At 39.3% G+C, this 21,801-nt stretch overlaps 2 protein-coding genes and 1 long non-coding RNA gene across 5 annotated transcripts in view; 1 reads left to right on the forward strand and 2 right to left on the reverse strand.

Annotated features, from left to right (window-relative positions):
- Positions 1-12,089, reverse strand: part of LOC122862961 (E3 ubiquitin-protein ligase TRIM9) — a 52,343-nt gene extending 40,254 nt beyond the window's left edge. For 2 of the 3 annotated variants that reach the window (XM_044168897.1, XM_044168895.1), the window contains exon 1: positions 10,955-12,089. In XM_044168897.1, coding sequence (XP_044024832.1) covers positions 10,955-11,869 — 915 coding nt within the window. In that variant the 5' untranslated portion in view covers positions 11,870-12,089. The remainder of the gene's footprint in view (positions 1-10,954) is intronic. The other variant, XM_044168896.1, reaches the window with a different exon arrangement.
- On the forward strand, positions 11,782-16,652 carry LOC122862968. The gene is made up of 2 exons (XR_006374885.1): positions 11,782-11,889; positions 14,702-16,652. It is a non-coding gene; the product is annotated as an uncharacterized LOC122862968 (long non-coding RNA).
- exoc8 (exocyst complex component 8) lies at positions 16,349-21,788 on the reverse strand. Its single transcript, XM_044168900.1, has 4 exons — positions 20,509-21,788; positions 18,698-18,951; positions 18,222-18,470; positions 16,349-17,571 (listed from the first exon to the last, which is right to left on the reverse strand). The coding sequence occupies exons 1-4, from the start codon at positions 21,653-21,655 to the stop codon at positions 17,164-17,166; spliced, it is 2,058 nt and encodes a 685-aa protein (XP_044024835.1). The 5' UTR covers positions 21,656-21,788; the 3' UTR covers positions 16,349-17,163.
- Between the last annotated feature and the right edge of the window lie 13 nt (positions 21,789-21,801).

Raw genomic sequence — 21,801 nt, forward strand, 5'->3', positions numbered from 1 at the left:
GAGGCTGATGGGAAAGTCATTAGCTTAACAGGTGTCTGGTGATAAACCATTATTGTCTGAACCAAATTTCATGGCAATCCATCCAGTAGTTTTTGAGATATTTCAGTCTGAAGCAAAGTGGTGGAGTGACCAACCGACAGACTGACTGCTAATCCTAATCCAGAAAACCAATATGTAGAGCAGAAGTTATTCTCCATTTATTTATTTATTTAAAAGGATCCCAATTAGCTGATGCCAATGGCACCAGCTAATCCATACAGAGCAGAAAGCCTCGATACTATTAAATACTGCTATATGAGGCTTTTTAACCATCTATATGTAAACCATCAATATTTATAGCATAAGCTTCAGTGCTCAAACATGTCCGGTGCAGCTGTGCAAAAAGGAAGTGTTAATTTACACTTCTGCTGCTGCAGATATTGTTTTGCAAAGCCTGCTTCATCTCCATGAGTCAGCACCTTTTACATATTCATAAACATTTTAACTGAGTGTGCCGTTTATGAACCATAAAATATATTACTAATACATTACTGTAAAATGTGAAGTTCAACTTTATGTTCCTTTATTTATCAATAAATCAAAAGCAGGTCCCAGCAGAGACAGAAAAAGCTACTTCACTTGTGCTTACTATGATGAGATCTTTCACAGTTTGCCACCCAACCAGAGCACCACACTGTCACATCCTCTCCAGAGAAATTGATTCCTTCCCAGTCATATTAGATAAACCATAACATGGATCAGTCGCTACATCCAGAACTGCCCGAATGAGCTCCAGGAGGAAGGAGGAAGCATCATTTTATCACCCCGACTTTTCCTCGTGAGGGTTAGCTTCTGAGGAGAGAGTGCCGAGGCAACAAAAGTGCTGCAGAGCAAAGAACGGCCCCTCTAATCAAAAATTGATCAGGGCATCTTCCATATTAATAAATGCAGAGAGGGCGTAATTGTCATAAAACAAGCGCAAATTAGGTTTGTTGAGATGATAAATCTATTATGGACTATCATGGGATACTGTATATTTTTCAGAATGCCAACAATTCCTTCACTGTTACACTAATGCAAATGTTACAGAAGCTGACAAATGCATAGTAGCTGGCATACACACATAAGACTTATCTATACACTTCTGTTTAATTTATTGGGCTTCCTAATGAATGAGCAGCTGGTGGTAACCATGGTAACGATGCTCATTGTTCCACTATAGGATGTCCACACTCTCCTCAGAGGTCTGGCATCAGCACTCATTTTGTTACCAAAAATAGATCACAAATACTCTTTCTCTCTCTCTCTCTCTCTCTCTCTCTATCTCACACCCACATACACACACACACACACACACACACACACACACATACACACACACACATACACTGTACTATACTGGGTTAACTACAGTTACACACACAGCCTTTCTGCAGAGCATGTCTGCTGTGTTACAGCCAGAGAGGAAGTGCAGTAAAGTGTGCATTAACCTACATTCAACGCACAAGTCCACACAGCCTTGAGTTGCTCTGTGTCACGGTGTGTGTGTGTGTGTGTGTAGTCATGACATTGTGAGGACAGAAATCTGTTAAGAAGTCATATTATGGGGACTAAGTTCCCATGTGGGGACAAAAATTCGGTCCCCACAACGTTAACCATATATTTTAGGGTTAAGACTTGGTTTTAGGGTAAAGGTTAGAATTAAGATTAGGTTCCACATCCTACATCCACTTAAAAAAGCACTCCACCTATTTATCATCGCACTTCTATAACATTGTCGGAATCACGATGGACAGTTTTTAAGAGTATCAAAATTGATGCAACAGAACCAGTGATATCGGCTTTTTTATCCCAGGCATACTGCTTCCTTGTGAAAACATGGTGCCTACATTACCCACAATGCAACTCGACTGCTGACAGAACTGTTGGAGATGTCAGGTGTGTTATGCTAGTAGCAGCTGATGTAGCCTCGAGCCGCTAGCCTCAAGCAAAGAGCAGGCTGCAGAGGTCTGGTAACATCAATTATACAAACACCACAGATTTTTTTTATTTTAAAACCTGTAGTCTTCGGCCCCACCCGACACTGTCTCAAGTGACATCACTTGAAGCAATTTCAAATTTTGCGCAGCTCCCTCTTTTTTACTTTACTTTTAGTCTTTTACTTTAATAAAGTTAAAGAAAAAAAAGGCTACATGCAAATAAGTTTAAAAAAAAAGGCTAATTTATGGGGAATTAGTTCAAGCAAAATCCTTGTTACTGCTGAACAAAAGCATCTTCCAAATGAATAAACATAAATGTCTCATAAATGCTTGAATTCGTTGAGAGCTCCATTTAAAAAACAGCTTTTTCCACCAAATATAACTGTAAAATCATTTGCAATAAATGGTGAATTCGTTGACATAAGTTTCTCTGACAGCTGAACTGACTTTTGACTTTTTGTCCTCCTTTCCTTATTATAGGCTATGTCAATGTAATTTGTTTTCCTGAATGTATTAATAATTAAAGAAGTCATAATTTTCATAGAGGCAGCTGGAGCCTGGATAAGGAAAAACTCACAATTAAATGTAAAAATGTTCTGTATTGAATATTAAATAAATAAAAGTACAAAACAGAATTGGGACTGGGTTAAATAAACCTTTATTTAACCAGGTTTAACCGAGCCTTAAACAATGTAAGGTAATTAATATAAGTCAACAGAATGTCCTCATAAGTACTGTACTACATTTTAGTGCGTGTTTCTGTGTGTGTTGCTGGGCCTGAGGTAACAGGCGAGCGAGGCTGACCTGTCATGGTTGGCGAGCTGCCATCTGGAATGAGGTTAGTCAGGCTCGGCCAGTCGACACAGTTCTGCACTCGCCTTAAATTACTTTAGTAACTGCGTCTCTGAGAGATGAAAGCACCTATTTTTGCTGATAAAACTGTAGTAATTTCTTGTAATGCAGCCTGAGGCTCTGGATTCAGTTTCAGAGAACATATTAGATAGAAGACACTCCACGTTACACTGAAAAAATCAGTACAGTGTTTTCATCTTGTGGTCGTATTAAGACATGACATGAGGTTACCTGTTTTTTCTAATATGTACAAGTCATCATTAAATTTAAACTTGTTCAGACTTGGGGTTTTAGGGGTCTTTCCCCGCTCCTTGGCATACAATGACCATAACATATCTGTAGGAAATAGGAGTTGATGGGGATGTTTATTACTGAAGCTGTCAGCTGTACCATTTCTAGTGTCTCTGTCTGTTTGTCCCCTGTTGGTTCCCCTCCTGTGTTTGCTGTGTGTGTGTGTGTGTGTGTGTGTGTGTGTGTGTGTGTGTGTGTGTGTGTGTGTGTGTGTGTGTGCTGGCGGGGCGTGGCCTCCGGTGAACTTCCAATCAGAGACTAACACACCTGCTACTCATCTGCTGCTGCTCACCTGCTTTCCATCCACCAATCAACACCAGTATATCTACCCGGCTCTTCTCACCACTCTTTGCCAGATCGTCCATTTACCCAAGTGGAACTACGCCTCGGCCTTTGGCTCGGCTCACTGAAAGATTTGCCTGCATGTTTTCTGAACCCCTGTAACTCTCTGACTCCCTGTGTTCAGGTTCATTCCTCTCACCTGCCTCCAAGTTTCTCACTGGCTTTCCAGAAAGATCTCACCACAGAGCCTCCGCTGCTCCACCTCAGCCCGCTGAGGCAAATATTCAGTACATCAGTGCAGTATCACTTTAAATACAGTGAGTTTCCGATCCACATAAAAGCTTCATGAACGGAAATAAACTACATCATAGATCACAACAAACAGGCAGCAGGCAGACAGTAACATGCTTGTCAAAATGTTTTGTCCTGGCGGACGAGAAAACAAGCGAGACAAAATGTTTACTGTCAATGTTAAATGATGTAACATGAGAGGAACTGACAATTCTGGCAAGGGAAAACAAAATCTGATTTCGGTGTTTACACTGGAGGTGCATTTTAAAGCCACCAGTGAATGTAAAGGACTCATATATATCTCATATCATATCAAAAAACAGATGAATGCCACTGTGGAAAGGGGACGTACAGTATGATCTTTGTCTTGCGTGTTCATCTTCATTCCTCATGATTGATGGCAGAATTGTGTCTCAAGCCAGTGAATCTGGTGTGCAAACCAGCCTTCCTGCACCCCAACAGCAGTCGTGACTCGTGTTGCTATAGCAGAATAAATCTACATCATCTCTTAAAGTCTTAAAGTCAGCTACACACCCACTGACCGTCTGGATGTCTCTCTTTCTCATTATCACACACTTGGTGATGCCACACACAAAATTTAGGTTACGTTTAATTAAGATCTTTAGTGCTAATTTGTTTTGTATTATTCCTCCATCTTTATTGGACATCTGTCTTGAACACATACGAGCTGACATTTCTGTAAACTTGCTGACAAATCTTACTGGCATGCTTTACTTAACATCTTATTGTGCACATAAATTATAAAACTATTTGAGAGTGCATCAGTTGACATGAAATTATATTCTTGGACAGAGGAATAATAGCCTAATAGAGGCCAAAAATACAGTTGTGAGCTCAACTTCCACTGTGAGATTTCAGTCTGGAAAACACCCTGAGAATCATTAGAAACCAACAAGCTACTGTATGGGCAGGGGTTTATATGACGTCGACTCACCATTTCTCAACAACCGAATCTCATCAACTACTACATAAAACAAGACATTATAGATCTAAAAAATGATGCATGCTTCACCAACATCGTGGCCTGTTTGTCACCTGAAATATATTAAGAAAGAGGTTCTAGTGCATGAAGACTGATTTGGTGGCAAAGCAAAATCCAAGATTTCAATCCAGTCAGGAACAGAAAAGGTTAATGTTCATGTTTCTGCAATTGTCCATCATCTCATCTGGTTAAAGACGGATCCAAAATCACTGTCGTTTACATGTAATGATGCTCAGATTATTTCTGAGCCTTTCCACATCTCAATTACTAAAATGAAAGTTGTGGACTGAAATAAACCAGAAAGAAGACATGTTACTCTCGTTTGCAAGTAGCAATCTGAGCTGAATGACACTAATCAAGACAATCCTCAAACAATGATCTAATAAGAAGGATGAATTACCAAAAATCTTTATGACAAATGGTGAATCTGAAACATGATTTTCAGCAGGTGACTGATGAAACGGACTTAGGGACAAACAGTATGGGAGGCTGAACATCAGCTCATATTTTGGACATGAGAGAAGCGACTACAACGACAAAAACAACAGCTTTGTTCCACTGTCTAAAACAGCAGATAACAACAGTTGACTGAAAAGGTTTAGAAACTTGAGAACAAATCCCAGCAGAACAACATGAAGATGAATCTGAGACATGACAAACAGCCTCCTGTCTGAGAAGCTCAAAACACCAAGGGAGCAATTAAAATCTGGTGCTGTATACAGATCCCACATCATTCCTCACAAGGTAATGGTCCAATCTTTGAGGTACCACACAGAAATCTTAAAAAGCCACCAGGGCAAAGGAGAATACAACCTAACATCTTGAGGAACGGGATATTATTTTGATCAAGGCTTATCTGCTAACATGCAGAAAGACACAAGCCTACACTTGCCAAAAATATGCAATTACAGGGGAAGGCAGATGTTAAATCACATGTTGCTTAATCAGCCAAGCTGAAGGTGTTTGGACCCGAGATAGGGAAAGGTTTTGTCATTTCCAGGAGGATGTGAAAGATCTTTATGAGAGAGGGAGTGTTAGAAGGATCCAACACCTGTACACACTGGAGCAGATAAAAGGCAACCTTTTCTCCTAGAAAATACATTTATACACTACTCATTTTTTTATGCCAAATACATTTTGATGTAAACTTAAATTACTGCCTGGATTATGTTAAGTGGCAATGGTTTTTTACCACACACATTCATAGGATAGTGGTCAGGGGGGGTGGTGGCCGTACAAAGCAGACATGTTTGACATGAGAGACTGGGGTTCATATCCCGAGGCCTTCCTGCGATTAGGTTTAGCACTTTGGTTAAGGAAAGATTGAGGTATAATTTAACTGTTAATAAAGGAAACACCGCATGTCTCATGCTTCAAGTCACTTTTGACATTTTTAATATTTAACCAAGACCATAATCATTGCCCAATCTTAACCGAGTGCTTTGAGGGCCTAGACATAACCATAAAAAAGTTTTATCATGCTTTGGTTGCAGCGAGAGGATACTGTATTGCAAGAGCGAATATTGTAAGAAGACAAATAAAATACATCTTCAGTAAACATTTTACTGATACGTTCCACATTTTGAAACTTGGCACATACGTTCATTAAAAACATTTTGCTGATATTAAACAGAATTCAGTTCAGGATGGAGTAATGGAACAAAACTAAATTAATTATCAGCTTCAGTTCACAAATAACATTGTTACTGTCCACCACACATTCTTAGGCACAAATGTTAATATGACAAAAGTCAAATCTGTTTAAAATCTAAAATGATCTTAAGATGACACTATAAACACTGAAACACACACAGCAGGAGAAGCAGAAACTCTGCATTTGTGGTTTTTAATATTTAATTCTTGCTCTTTACTGGACTGAGCTAGGTCACACATACAGTATACACCCACTAAAATGCATGTGTTGACACATATATGTGTATGTGTGCATGCTTGAAATAGACAGTGTGTTTTCTACTTGACTGATCAGAGGAAACTGGATCAGTGTGTCTTCCTCTGCATTCCCTCAGTGAAAGTTCATCCGCTTCACTTATGCATATTTATGCCTTCTGAATGTGTGTGTGTGTGTGTGTGTGTGTTTCGTGTTCTTATATCCCAGTGGGGACTTTAACCTGAATGCACACTCACCCATGGGGACTTGTGTCACTGTGGGGACAAAAATTGAGGTCCCCACAGGTAGAGACTGCTTTTTGAGGGTTAAGACTTGGTTTTAGGGTACAGGTTAGGGTTAAGGTTAGACACTTAGCTGTGATGGTTAAGGTTAGTATAAGGGGCTAGGGAAAGCATTATGTCAATGACTGTCCCCCACGGGGATAGTAAAACAAACATGTGTGTTGTGTGTGTGTGTGTGTGTGTGTGTGTGTGTCCCTCTGAGTGTGGAGCAGTGGGATAGTCACCCATTAAGTTTGATTTACAAAAAATACAATGATGATCCAAATGTCTTTCCTTGATATCTCTCTGCATTAGTCAATTCTCAAATATAGGATTAAGCATAAAATACACACACACACACACACACGCTCAGAAATGCACAAAATGTTGCAAATGACTAATCATACATATTTATACATAGCTAAACTATAAATGCATATGCAAAAAGCACAAATAAACACTCACACACACTCATGCAGCTGCTTCATGTTAACTCCCCAAGTAATTTGATTGCTTACTAGAGATCTGTTTAAACCACAGGAGACATAATGTTACTCACAGTCTACTCACAGTCCCGCTGTAAAATGTTTCTCTCTACAAATCTTGGTCATGTTTTCTTAATTACCAAACTTAAGGGCTCTTCATTAGAAATATTTGTTTATGTTGTGTGTTTATGTTTAGAAATATAGATATATATATATATATATATATGCCAATATATTGTTAGTACATTTTTTAAGTCTCAAATATCAATATTAGCATCTGCCTGAAAAATTAAGCTTCTGTCAGGACCTCTTAATTACATATTTTGAAATGTTTCATCTTCAACATGTGGAGCTGTACATCATGATTTGTTATGTGATCTTCTTGGTTGTTGTTCTCCAGTGTCTTGTAAGCTCATACAGGCTAGGCACCGATAAATCAATCAATCAGTCTACAATGGAATCAGGATTCAACCTGTTCGGGTAAGCTTTCACAAAACACCCAATATCTGGTAATTCCTGAGAAAAATCCTTTTGGTGCACAGAAGGACAAGCATTTTGTTTTGAATAAGTAGAAGAAGAAGAAGGAAAACTCAGAAATACTCACTAAAACAGAATGAACAAAAAAGGAAGAGAGTGCTACCCACCAAAATAAAAACCAGCTCTGCAGTACTGACCTCACTGAGTGACACTTCAAAAAATCAACAGCCATTTCAAAGACGCACTTGATGCTTGGAGCCTGATCAAGTGCCGACTGAGAGAGAGGAAGACAGCCTTTTCATCGATCTCCCTCAACGTGAAGGACACCGTATTAACTAAGTGGCTGCCATCTCTTATTCATACGCTGCTCATTACTTATCAACGCCCTCTCACTCCTGTACTCTGATGGGATTTTCACGGTCCATTTATGGGACAGGGTGATGGAGGGAAAGATGGAGGAAGGGCAGGAGGAAAGGGGGTAAATAGAGACAGAGAAGGAGAGGTAAAGGGATGCAGACATATAGAGACGGTGAATGATGAGCAAAAGAAGCTGAAGAAAGAGGCTGAAACGTGTGACAGATAAATGATGAATGAAAAAACCGGAGGCTTTCAATCACACAATAAACAAGATAGACAGAGAGAGATTAGTCCCAATGACCCACTTAGCAGGAGACTTTGGCTTTGAATTTACACTTATGAAGTCGGGGTGTGATGATCATGATAATGATGGCCTTCCTGGTAAACACAGGAAGTGGTCTGAAGAATGGGCTTATACAAAATCAAACACTGCTCCTGCAGCCTCTTAAATACTAGTTTTAGTGGTATTAATTTTCCTTTAAGCCCTGATTCCTGCCCAATGAGTCATTTTTAACCATACTCTCATAATGAATATGGTAATGATATTATTAAAATGTTAAAATACTGTTAAAATGCTACACATATCACCCCTTGTGCAATCAAATCTGGGTTTTCTTCAGCATAAAAATTTTAACAGTTCATTCAAGTCCCACTGTAACCCGAGAGGAGTGAACTTGAGCTGACCCCGATACTGGAGCAGACCTTTAAATTAATGAAAGAGTCATTAAAAAAATGAATGAAATCATAAATCACTTTAATCATCCTTTAATGAAGCAGGCGGGTGATTTTTGGCAGGCAGAGGGAGAGTGGAGGAGGGATTAGGTTGGATGGAAAACGTGGTGTTATCACCAAGTTTTAGCCAAATCTTGTCCCAGTAGGCGGCTCAGAGAATGAATGATTCTTTTTATTTTTGTGTGTCATGAATGTAACTATGCTCCAGATTTATATAAGCCAGATCCAAAGTGCTGAATGTACATTTTAAAACAACTACAACCAAACCAATTTGAATACTGTTTACCATCATATTTTCAGACCTTCTACAAGAAATATCATATAATATTGGAGAAATCAGAATAAATACAAACAAAATAATTCATAGTGCCTTCTTTTCCAAGTTAGCAAACTTGAGTTAAACAGCCTTTCCAATTTCTTCATTTTTTATTTTTTTGTTGAGCCGTTTCATGGAAAATTGTCGCTTTGAAATCATCATAGTACGTACAATACAAAAGAAAATGGGACTCGCTTTCCACTTCTCCCAAATCACACAGCTCACTGGGTTTATCGTCTGCCAACCTCAACAGCTAGAGGGAGAATACCAGTTCTCATCTGTGCTACTAAAGATTTTTGGCTTCCATATAAGCGAAATAAAGAACATATGATTCAGGGCCATACTTTCTTTAATATGCAGTGGTGGAAGTAAAAGTATCAGTACCACAATGAAGTCCTGCAATCTAAATCCTTAAGTAAAAGTACAGAAGTATTAGCAGTAAAATGTACTTAAAGTATCAAAAGTAAGTACTAAAAATTCAGGCTGTTACATTTATCGTATATATTAACGGAATATTATTACTGATTCATCAACATGGGAGCAGCGTTTAAACGTCGTCAAGGTAAAGCTAATTCTAACAACTTTATATAATGTAGTTAAATCTATAACAATGCATATTTCATAAACTGATCATCTGTTTTACATATAAATCTTGATCTGAAAAGTAATTATAGTATGAAATAAATGTAGTGGAGTAGAAGTGTAAAGTAACATAAAATGTAAATACTCAAGTACAAGTACCTCAAAACTGTACTTAAATACAGTACTTGAGTAAATGTAGGCTACTTAGTTACTTTCCACCACTGATAATATGCATACATGTAATTCAAACAAGGTATTTTCAAACCATATTTCTTCAAACTTGAATAAAAGCTTAGTTTTAATTCTTATTCCTGTCCTGATCCGGCCTGAGGAACTACATCAAACTCCTCCTCCTACACTACAGTCACTGTTCACATCACACACATACAGATGTGGGCCAGTAATACATGAAATGCCATGTGACCTATTCAAGTAATGACTCATCCACACACACACATACACATGCCTACAGTAATTATTATGTGTGAATCAGTCAGGGTTCTCTAATTTACGATTTGCCCCACATAGAGTAAACTCAACACAGAACAAAGGTTTCTCCCTTTTCTGTGACTAACATTTGACCTCATACTGTAGCATCCTCTCCCTTTACTGTAAATTCACTTGAAACATGACAAAGCAGTTAGCAAAAAATGTAAATAACCAGTACAAATATGACTGCAGAATGCATATAAGATGAGGAACATGACAACATGTAAGGTGACAACTAATATACATCACTATAATAACATAACAGTTTAAAGACCATGATTGATACAAGCTATTCAAAGCCAGTGAGGGCACATCAGGTAATAAACACTGCTGTTGAGTGTGTGGGTGAGTATGTCTGCTTATAAAAACATGCAAATACCTAAATGGCTTTAGGCCTTTTGGAGGGATCTATGTGTCCCTGACGTGTGCGTGTGCGTGTGTTTGTGAGAGAGAGAGAGAGAGAGAGAGAGAGAGAGAGAGAGAGAGAGAGAGAGAGAGAGAGAGACTGTATGTAATAGTGCGTGTAAGCCATACAGCTCATTAGGACTCACTAGTAGCCTAATTGCTGATACTATAAATGTAATTATGGCTTTAAAAGTCATTCAGGCCTGTTAGGCTCAGTTTGTATGTTACTGTGTGTATGAGAGTGTGTGCGCGTGTGTTCGCTCACCTTGTGTTGTTTCCACATCACAGCCAGCGGTTTGACGTCGTGCTTGGCGTGTTTTCCCTCCTCCAGACACTTCATACACACCGGAGCCTTGCAGCTGTAGCAGTACATGTTGAAGTTTTCCGCTTCGTGATCCACGCACGTCGCCGGTTTCCGTGCGGTAGCGGGCGGCTGCTGACCGCCGCTTCCTCCTCCGCTTGCCGCGCCTCCTCCTGCCGCTTGGATTCGCGGCGGCACCAGGCGGTGCTTGGCGAGCGGACCGCGGGACGGGTGGCACCGCTGCTGGCAGGCGTTACAGTAGAAGACGTCGCACTGCTCGCACATCACCGCTGCGTCCACCGGGTTGCGGTCGCACAGCTGGCACTTCACCGCGGTAGAAGAGGAGGAGGAGGAGGCGGCGGCGCGGTTCTGCTGGTACCGCGCCACGATGGCCTCCAGCAGCCGGTTCCGAGGGAAACCCCGGAGCCCCCGCTCATCCAGGGAGACGCTCCGGTGGCACAGCGGGCAGGTGAGGGAGCAGTGTCGGTGGGGGTTGGCCGGCGGAAACACCCGCACCCCGTTTGGAGACTTGAGCTGGCACGGCGTGTAGGAGCCGTACCCGCTGTCCGTCTCGCTGTACAGACTCATCTTGTCCATGTCCAGGTAGTCATAGTCGGAGCTGCCCGAGGCTCGGCTCTGCACCGAGGTCTCTCCCTCCGGGGTCTGCACGGTGATGTTCCGAGCACACACCAGGCAGACATTGTGGGAGCACGGCAGCAGGATGGGGTCCTTGTAGAGAGAACCGCAAACTGGGCATTTTAACTCTTCCTCCATCGCTCCCGTCTGTTTCGGTGAACCAGGAGGAGAAGCGGCTTCAATGAAAACACTCCAGCACCGACTGACACGGACAGCTCCCTGAGCGGCTCTGCGCAGGCGCATATGGGGGCGGGGATTGTGGGGTTTGTGTTTTGAGTTGATTGATGGGGCTAATTTAAAGGCTCTTAATCTCAGATCTCCCTGACTGTCATGACATGAAAATATATATATGTATATTTTAAACTGCCAAAATATACTTCCTGTAGGCCTAAATGTTATTTCAAAATGAAGGTCTATGCTGTCTCTAAAGTCGTCTCCACACTGCCAGGAATAAAATTCCTTAATAATAAAATGTATTATTAATATTATTATTAATTCATTCATTCATTCACTAACATGTAACCAACATTTTAACTTTGTACATTGTCAAAGTGGAACTAATTTTAGCTACTTTAAATTATTTTGGGTGGTTTAATCTAGAACATATGTTTTGAATAAAAAAGTAGTTATTTGCAAAGTAACTAGTTCCTATAGTCAGATAAATGTAATGGAGTAAAGCAACCTTTTGAAATGTAGTGGAATAGAAGTATAAAATAGTATAAAACTGAAATCAAGTAAAGTACAAGTCCCTCAAAAATGTACTTTGGGTAATGTAATTTTCTACCGCTGCAAGTCTGTTTACAAATCCTATAGCCTAACCTATGTATCGTTATCTACTGTGTGGCTCTTCTGGCCAGAAATTCAGCAATTAAAAAAAACTCCCTTTATTTCTGTTAGTAAAGGAAAAGTATTTTATTGTTAGCCATCCTTAAGGTTGTGCAGGGAACAGAAAGGCCATGATTGTTGATCATCATGTCAACAGTAATGGTGGTCATGATGATAATAACGATGATCATTTATTGCGACTGCCTGATGCTCTGCATTTGTTCTGCCTGTCAGTCTGAGACAGATGATCACGGAGGCAAAAATAGCACCAAATAAAGATGAAACTGCTAAAGTTAAAACTCTGAGCACAGAGTAATGAAGACTTCAGATGTTAAGACCCTCGGTCCTATACCAGAGAGGACAGATGCTCAAAATGGATGGAGATCTGTAGTCAGTTCGATTCTGTTACCTTTGTGTTGTGTGACATCAGCCCTCTGTGTTAGCTAAACATTTAATTGAACATGCAGGAGCCGTGACTGAAGTCCCTCAGGGTGCAGCATTAATCCCACTCACTGGGACAGCTGTTCCATTTATTTGCCCTGTTAGCATCCCATTACCTAGTTACAGATCAGAATTTAATGCAAGGATATACGCAAACTTGCACATTTTTACACACTTACTTTCCTAACCTAACCTTTAACCACAATCTAAGGCTCTTTTACAAGTGAGAACTAAGTTTCCTCTTGTCATTTTGACAACATGTACTCTGCGAATCACTCAGTGTGATAGCTAGAGATGAAAGCTCAAGTTAAATTGTCGCTTTGACAGTAATGCAGTAGTCTAAATGGCTTTTGAAAGTGTAGCAATCTTTGTGAGATGCTCCCGAAGAACATCCAAATGCCCAACAGCACTATCCCCTTAAAATTACAGTCAGAGATGAGTTATTTTTAAACTGCATTATACAGAAAATCAGGCTACATTTTCTGTACTTTTTTCATTTCATGTCAAAAGTATAGTCATCTATCCAAAGGAGAGAGCAAGGACAAACAGACTGAACATGCCCATCATTATCAGCAGCGAGTTACAGTGTCCATGTAGATTTGACTGAATCCAAAAGTCAGCTGCTAATCTGTAAATCGCTATAGATAGAAAGATAGACAGCTGCCTGCTGCGCCTGGAAAAGGGCGCTGATGAGAGTGATTAGTAAAGTTGCAGGCTGAAAACCAAAACAATGAGCTGAAAGACACTATAAAGCTCTGTAGAGCTGAGGAGAACTGCAGAGTCAGGTGATAACTATCTGTGCCTTTCACCCCCCATTGTTAATATCAAAACATTGATTATACAGCTTTAAAGTTACCATGCAGGGAATATTCACATGGTTTTATCATCTTTCAAATGATTCTGATGACATAAGTTTTTGTTTGAAGAAAAATCCTGGTAAAAAGATGGCGCCAAAGTATAGAATTTTCAAATCCTACACATAGCAGCTTTAATAGTTGAAAAACAGTGGTGGAAGAAGTACTCAGATCTTTTACTTAAGTAAAAATAGCAAAACCACAGTGTAGAAATGCTCTGTTACAAGTAAAAGTCATGCAATCAAAATAAAGTAAAAGCATTAAAGTATCAACATTAAAATATATTACATGTATATATGTCTGTCATAATATATTATAAATATATAACATTTTTATAAATGTATTATACTATATTATTGGATTTTAATTATTTATGCATTAATGTGTACATCACTTTAATTTTGCAGCTGGTAAAGGTGGGGCTAATTTTAATTACTTTATATACTGCTGGGTAGCTTTTGAATTTCCTTAACCTATAATAATACATCATAATTTATTTGTTAATTATATTTTGTATTATTAATCTGAATCTGCAAAGTTATTAGTCACTAAAATTATCATTTTTATCATCAGTTAGTTACTTTCCACCACTGTTGGAAAATATATAAAAGTAATAGATAACTACACTCTTTAAAATGTCACTATACTGTAAGTAAAGCACTCGGGACAGTTTATAATTTAGCCAGTAGTTTCAGTGAGTTTCACATTCATAAAAGCATTAAGTTTAGTGCAAATGCGTCACTTTTTTCCACAAACAATATCTATATATACATACACATATACAGTACACATATACAAATACACACATATATTACTTTATTTATTTAAGAGAATGTACTCCTGACATGTTGTATTGAGCATCTCCCAGCTGTACACTTGTAGAACTGCATGTATGTGAAGCAAGATGAGGCTGGAAACAATTCTCTAAAAAATTAAACATGTTTTTATTGTGTAGTTAAAGAAGAACTGGATGAAGATGCTGATATGAAGTATTCAAGTACAGCACCTTCACTACAGTCTCAACCTTTGCTGATGAAGAAACTACCATCTTTTTCATCATGTGAAATATTTACTGTACATTCCTTCAGATTGACTGAATGAACTCCTCTCGAACAATCTCACCAGCCTGATGCTTCTTCTCTGAGGATAAGCTGATAACTTCACCCGAGGCTTTCCTCGAGCCCTCGATAACATCAGTGATTATAATGAGATGAGCTGTGAAGCACAAGAACAATCATGTGTTGAATCATGAACGGGGTCTAAATATATCTGCGTCTGCTATCGTGGCACGTTAGGCTTTGTCGCTGCTGGGAAACGTTTTACGCAGAAAGAGGAGCAATTGTTTTCATGTTGCTATAACACAATCTAAATTTATTCTACTGCAGGAACAACTGCAAGGCAGACTGGTCAAATGATTGAATTTAAAAATGTCTCTTGCTGTTTTACGCCAAATGAGGATGTTAAGAGCAATTATTTTCCCTTTATACACACTAAACAATACAAATAACTATAACTCTATTTTATAGGATGTTTTCCAGGAAATACCACAACACTAGAACTGGAAGCAATTATAAAACCAACTACTGACAAAATGACTGCAGTGCTATACTATAAGTTTATTTGTAATATCATTACTTGATTTAGGAGTAAAAAGACTGATTTAACTGAAAATTGTCCATCAACCAACATATTCTGTATTTTTACATTCTAAGCCGCCACTAGAGGGCAACATTGCCATGAAACCAGGATCAATAAATAAACTGTGTGAACTGCAGTGCTTTTTTTTTGTACAGCCACAGGGAAATGTTTTTTGTTACCATGTGCTCAGTCCTTCTCTGGATCTGTTTGAAGATGATTTCAACTTATTTTTAAGAAAATCAATCCAATATAAAACCACTATTTATATACTAACACACCTTGGATGATTAGTTTGCCAACGATTAGTCTGAGGATCAGAGTTATCAAATCCTCTGCAACCTTGATTTTTCATTCATCACAGCACAGATCTATTGAAGATACAGTAGTGACTATAAAGTTGTTTGATACTGTTTACTTGTTGGGGGTTTTTTGTGTTGTGTTTTTTTTTTTCCTTTTTTTATTGAAGTAACTACTTCACAACTCAACAAATAAAGAGTATCAAAAATTTTTTTAAATAGAACATAAAGAAAAAACAGTGATGCTCATGAAGCAAACATGTCAGACAAATACAAAATACATGTCTTCTGAGTTCTCTGTCAATATAGTACGACAGCCTTGTGTATTTAGGCTCAAGGCTCAAGTTTTGGCAAAGTTTAACTTTTTAACAGAAACAATGAAAAACAGTCAGTTCATGTTAATTATAATATAATAATAATTTCAGAAAAATTCTACTTGGCTCCTTTAGTTACTAGTAGTTTCACCAACATTGTTACGGGCTGATAAAAATGCAATAACTTTATGAAATATTGGGGTGAAATATTTTCAGCTTCCAAAAGGGAAGAAAATTTTACTCTTTACTGTTTCTTTTACATAAACAGACATTGAGGCACAGACAAACTCATCAAACAACTGCTTTGTTGTTCAGTGCAACTTGTATATTTCTGAAAAATACAAAAAAACAAGATTGTGCTTGTGCATGATGATCTTTATTAAATTTCATGTGTTTTTGTTAAACACATACTATTACAACAGTGAACATTTACCAGTGCATTTGCTTTTCAGTCATCCCTTTTAATCAGTCCTATTATGCTAGAACACTATTTAGAGTCTAATAGTCCAGTAGTGTCAAAATCAAAGCTGGGTGAGTTTGAATCAAACTTTCAAACAGCATAAACATTAGCTTTTCATGGTGAGTACACACATATTCCATGAAGATCAGATTTGTGCCAAAGTCTGTAATAACATTGCCCGTCTGATCAGAAAATTAACACACATTGATCAGCTGTTTGTCTGAAATGTGTCCTGAAGAACTATGTATCCATTGCACAATTACACAAATTTGAGGAACAGTCCACGTCTTGGTTATTACTACACCCTGACATGAAACACACAGTTTAATGTGCCTAACTGTAAACTCAAAAGGGATTTTTCACTGACAAATGGAACATGTTTGTTGCTCAAAAACAAATATTGGATGCAGTAAAAGAGATTTGTGAAAGCAATACTAATATCAGATAATGTTTCATCAATATTAGCCAATAGGCCTTTTTGTGAGAGTCTGTACAAATTCAGGTGCAAAGTAGCTTTTTACACATACCTATCTTAAAGGTATCTTATTCTGCTGTTCTCCATGTTGCATCCTGTCATTTCTTGTCCTGCAATCTCAAAACAACCAATATCTAGCGGTTATTTCTGAAAATGGGAGTTGAAATTGCCAGAACAGTCAGTAAAAGAACATTTAAGTGTTTTTCAAATGAGCCACAGAAGTTCCCATCAGTCTCAGACCACAGATGTGGTACTCTCTGGATTGACTCGAACCGGCCTGGTGCTCTTCCTCAGGTCCTGCAGCTGTTTGGCCGGCTTGCCCACGCCCTCCTCAAACCTCCGCTCCACCACCGGCAGTACGGTGTCGTGGAGGAAGGTGGCGTTCTGCAGGATGAAGGCCTTCTTCTCAGGGTCCTGCTCACAGCGGAGGCTGTAGTCCACGTGCTGTACTGCCACCAGGATGATCTCCCTCAGGCTCTCCAGCAGCACCATGTGCAGCTCGGGGAAGTAGAGCTTCAGGCCTTCCTCCAAGAAGCTCATCATCTGCTTTGTGAAGGCCACGATGGTGTAGCTCAGGTTTACCCAGCAGTCGTCGCCAGTGTACTGCTCAAAGCTGCCAATGCCACAGCTGCGCATCTCGTCCTGCAGAGAAAAAGATTAATATGGTAATGTTTCAGCAGATAAAATGATTTAACATGGAGTTGATTCATGGAAGCTTAAACATTTAAACACCCAGCATCTAGTAGGTCTGTCCTGGGAAAAATCCTCTGCACACAGGTGAAATCACTACCTACAGAAATTTAAATAAGTAATTTTAGTGCAGCAGAGATTAGTTTAGTTCATTTTTCAATTAATCAATCAGTGTTTAGTTTATAAAATGAGATATGATGGTGAAAAATGCCCATCACAATTTCTCGTCCAAAGAGTCCAAAGTTACGTCTTCAAATGTCATGTTTTGTGAGACCAACAGTCAAAAACTCAAAGATATTTAGTTTAAAATGATATAAAATGGAGAAAAGCAGCAAATCCTCACACTGGAGAAGCTCCAACCAGAGTATGTTTTGACTTTTTGCTTGATAAATGACTTAAACAATTATCAAAAGGGTTGCTGATTCATTTTCTGTCGATCAACTAAACAATAAATTGACTTAATTGTTTCAGCTCTAAACTTCATCAACAGAAAATTTAAGGAAAACAAAGTCACAGTACTGAAAACGCTGTTTGACTGACATCCAATCACCACTGAGATCCAACAGACAAAACATGAAAAACAACATAAAAGCCAAATCCACCTTGAGTTTAGTCAGAGCCTCGGGGGTCATGAGGTTCATTCTCCTCCACATCTCCTCAGAGTTTCTGTGCTTGGTGGCTTCCATGATAATGTCCTTGTAGCTCAGCAGGGCTGCCTTGATGTCTTTGACCAGCAGGGACTGCAGAGTGAAGGTCAGGTCCAGGCCGATCTCAGTCAGCTGCTGACAATGCTCCTTAGCAACTTTAACACACTCTGCTGCTGTCGAGAGGCTCTCCTTACTGTCAAACACCTGATAAAAGACAAAAACCTCTCTTTATTAGCATATTTACAGCAAACTTAACAATAATAAATATACTTTCATATGCTTTCGAATGACATATTTCCATATCTGGTTGCCATATCTGAGGATTTTACCTCAGCATCAGTATTAAATCATCTTTCCATACCTTCAAAAATCCCATATATAACACACTGTTACTTGTCTGTCTGACCTTCTACGTTTTATCCTCCAACTACCTGCTTGGTGAAGGCGTCCACAAACATCCTCATGGCTGATCTGGACCAGACCACGAAGGCAGAGTAGCAACCTGTGTTCCCTGCAAAGTCCATCTCAAACTCCTTGGCTGTCTCCAGCAAGCTGGTGAAGAAGATGTTGCAGAGTTTGTGGATGTAGAGCAGCGTGGCTCCTTCAATGCGAAGCTGCCGTATAGCCGTCTGGACTGCAGCAGCGCGGTTCTTCAGAAACAGCTCACAGGCCTTGGTGGATTGGCCTACAAACACAGTCGAAAACAATTCAAATTTACTGCAAATATATGATCTAATGTAGTGAGACAGCGCATATTCTTCATAGCATTTATGCTATAATTCTGGACTTTGACATTTTCTGATTACATACTATACATATGGGGTTTAAGACTGGTTCTTACACGTTTCTGAGATATATATATATCTATATAAACACAAAACGTTAAAAAAGGAATTTATTTTTGTCTATGGCAATACATTGAATACTTGGCAGGGTGGATGAGCCTTTGAAACAACATTTAGAACATAATTTAGGAAAATAAACATTTATAGAAAATATATTTGAACAGTTAAATGAATAAATAAAAAGTGAAATTTTGAGATTTTTTTTAAATACTCAGAAAATGTTACGAGTTTGGTGGGTGACAAGTCAAAAATGTCTTTCTAAGGGATTCTGCTGGGACATTTTGGACTCACAACGTAAAGTATTTCTAAACTCCTGGCCGGGTCCCTGTCTGTTAATTTTTACTGATTTTCAGATCATTTGTATTTTTCATTCTCTTCCTCTGTCAATATGTTCCCAAGCTGTAATTTTGAACACCACAGATATGTGCTTTACTAGTAGGTTTTAATACTTGAACTGTGTTGAGTTTGATAGACCTGGTCCAAATAATCTAATTTACTTTGTGCACATGGATCATCAAAAAATATATCCACTCTAAGCTGTACTGGAACTATTGTCTGCACCAAACTAAATAAACTAAAATAATATTAAATATCAAAATTTCATTAAATTTCATGATAGATAACCTGAGAAACTATTCTGACAGTATAATAAAATGTAAGAGGACATCAAGGTTTATATTCTTAAAGCTCCAAAAACAGGAATCTTAACCTGCAATTATTCTTAATAGTTTGAGTACCTAAACCCTGACTGGAAAAGAAGATCTGAGGATTGCACGTACTCAAGTTAAAATGATAAGCTGATTAATCAATTAGTTAATAGCCACAAAATCCACTAAAAATATTATAATTATTATAATAGATAATTGATGAATTGTTAAGTCATTTTTCCAAGCAAAATGCCAAACAATCACTAGTTTCAGCTCCTCAGACAAAACAAGCAATTTGAAGATTGTAACTGTAATGGACTTTTTTCACTATTTTCTTGCATTTTATAGACCAAACAATTCTAATTTATTTTTAAAAATGATTGCTTGTTGCAACCCTAATACACACTAAATATGTGTGAAACATTGCAGGCACCATTTATTTATCTACAATCACACTTTGACAGCCTCCAAGGTCAAAATCTTGGAGGCTGCAATGTTTGCATGCTTGCTCCAAGTATTTAAAATAGATTTAACTACTACCTGCAAAATGACTGCAAATAATATAGATGTGGGAAGTGAATGAGAAACACTCCACTCCCTTCACAACACTGTGGTTGAACAGTGCAGCTCGTAAGTGTGAATATATTGAACTGTGAAGTGGAGTGGTGTAACTGCGGAAAAGCAGAGTTGACTTTTTTGTTTATGTGTGAGGTGCTATTGATGAAAAAATAAATAAAAACAAAGCAGGACCTAGTCTGATCAGCTGGGACACGGCCCGCCGGGTGGCTTTAGGTCCACCGCGAAGAGACCGATCTGGAGACAACTCGAACACCAGAACCTCTGTCAGCTGCCGCACACGCTCATCCACCTTCAGCCTCAGCTCTTTGACCCTCTGGGTGACCGGCTGGTCTTTGAGATACTCGTTGAGCTTGTCCAGCAGGTCCACGGCGCCCTCGAAGTCTCTCTGGGCGATGCAAACGTCCAGATCCTCCGGCAGCTCCTGGATCCACTCAGGACTGAGGTCCACGCTTTCTTCAGCACCGGCTGGCTCGTCATCCACATCGAACGGATTGGTGGACACCTCTGCCCTTACGGGAGAAGAAGGGGCCTCCTCCACTTTCTTGTGCGTGTCCTTGGTGACTTTGTTCTTCTTGGTTTCGTCCAGGATCTCCAGCCACTCCTTCTTGATTTTGCTGTTCTCTGCCTGGAAGATGCGACTGTCTGGGAACATGAGGATCTTGAACATGTCCTTCATGGGAGGGTTGTCCTTTACGTTGACCACAGCAAAACTCTCCAGGTCGTACAGGGCATTGTATTTGTACTTCACGGTTCCTCGACGGTTTGGCAGCCAGGTGGCGATTAACAGGCAGTCATTCATCAGGAACGCGTGCACCTTCTGTATGGGGGACATGTTGTCAACATCAAACTCCACAAGGTCACCATTGTAGACTAGGTGCCTCCCTGGGGTGTCCATGATGTTTTTACCCCCCTCCACTTTCTCCAGCAGTGAGGTCAGCGTCCTCTGCTTCACCTCCTCTGTTTCTTTGGGGAAAGCAGCCTGCATCTCTTTAGAGGTCTCATCCTTGTCTGTGGACAGCAAGGCCTGAGTGATGCTCTCCATGATGCTTTTCTGCTCTGTCAGGATGTGACTCAGCTGGTACATCTCGCTCTCCAGGTAGGAAATCTCTTTGGCTGTTTCGATGAACTGTCTGTAGTTCTTATAGACATTTTTCTTGAGGTTTTGAGCCGTTTCGTCGGCCAAGTTTTGGATTTTTTGACGATGCTCCTGCAAATCTCTGTCGCCATCGGACTGCTGTGACAGCTGCTTGACGTAATTTTGCGGGTCGAAATTAGGCGATTCGAGCAGTTTCCGTAGTCGGTTCCCCGTTTCCGCCATCTTCTACCGTGTGTGTATTTAATTATTTAAACAAAATGTTGACAAATTAGTGATAAATGTAGACAGAGGAAAAGTTCATCAAGGTTCCTCGATTCATATCCGCTTGCAACCCAAACAGGAAGTTGTAAACTGGTTAACACCCTGAA

This window comes from Siniperca chuatsi, linkage group LG16 (genome assembly GCF_020085105.1).
Source record: "Siniperca chuatsi isolate FFG_IHB_CAS linkage group LG16, ASM2008510v1, whole genome shotgun sequence".
Taxonomy (NCBI): domain Eukaryota; kingdom Metazoa; phylum Chordata; class Actinopteri; order Centrarchiformes; family Sinipercidae; genus Siniperca; species Siniperca chuatsi.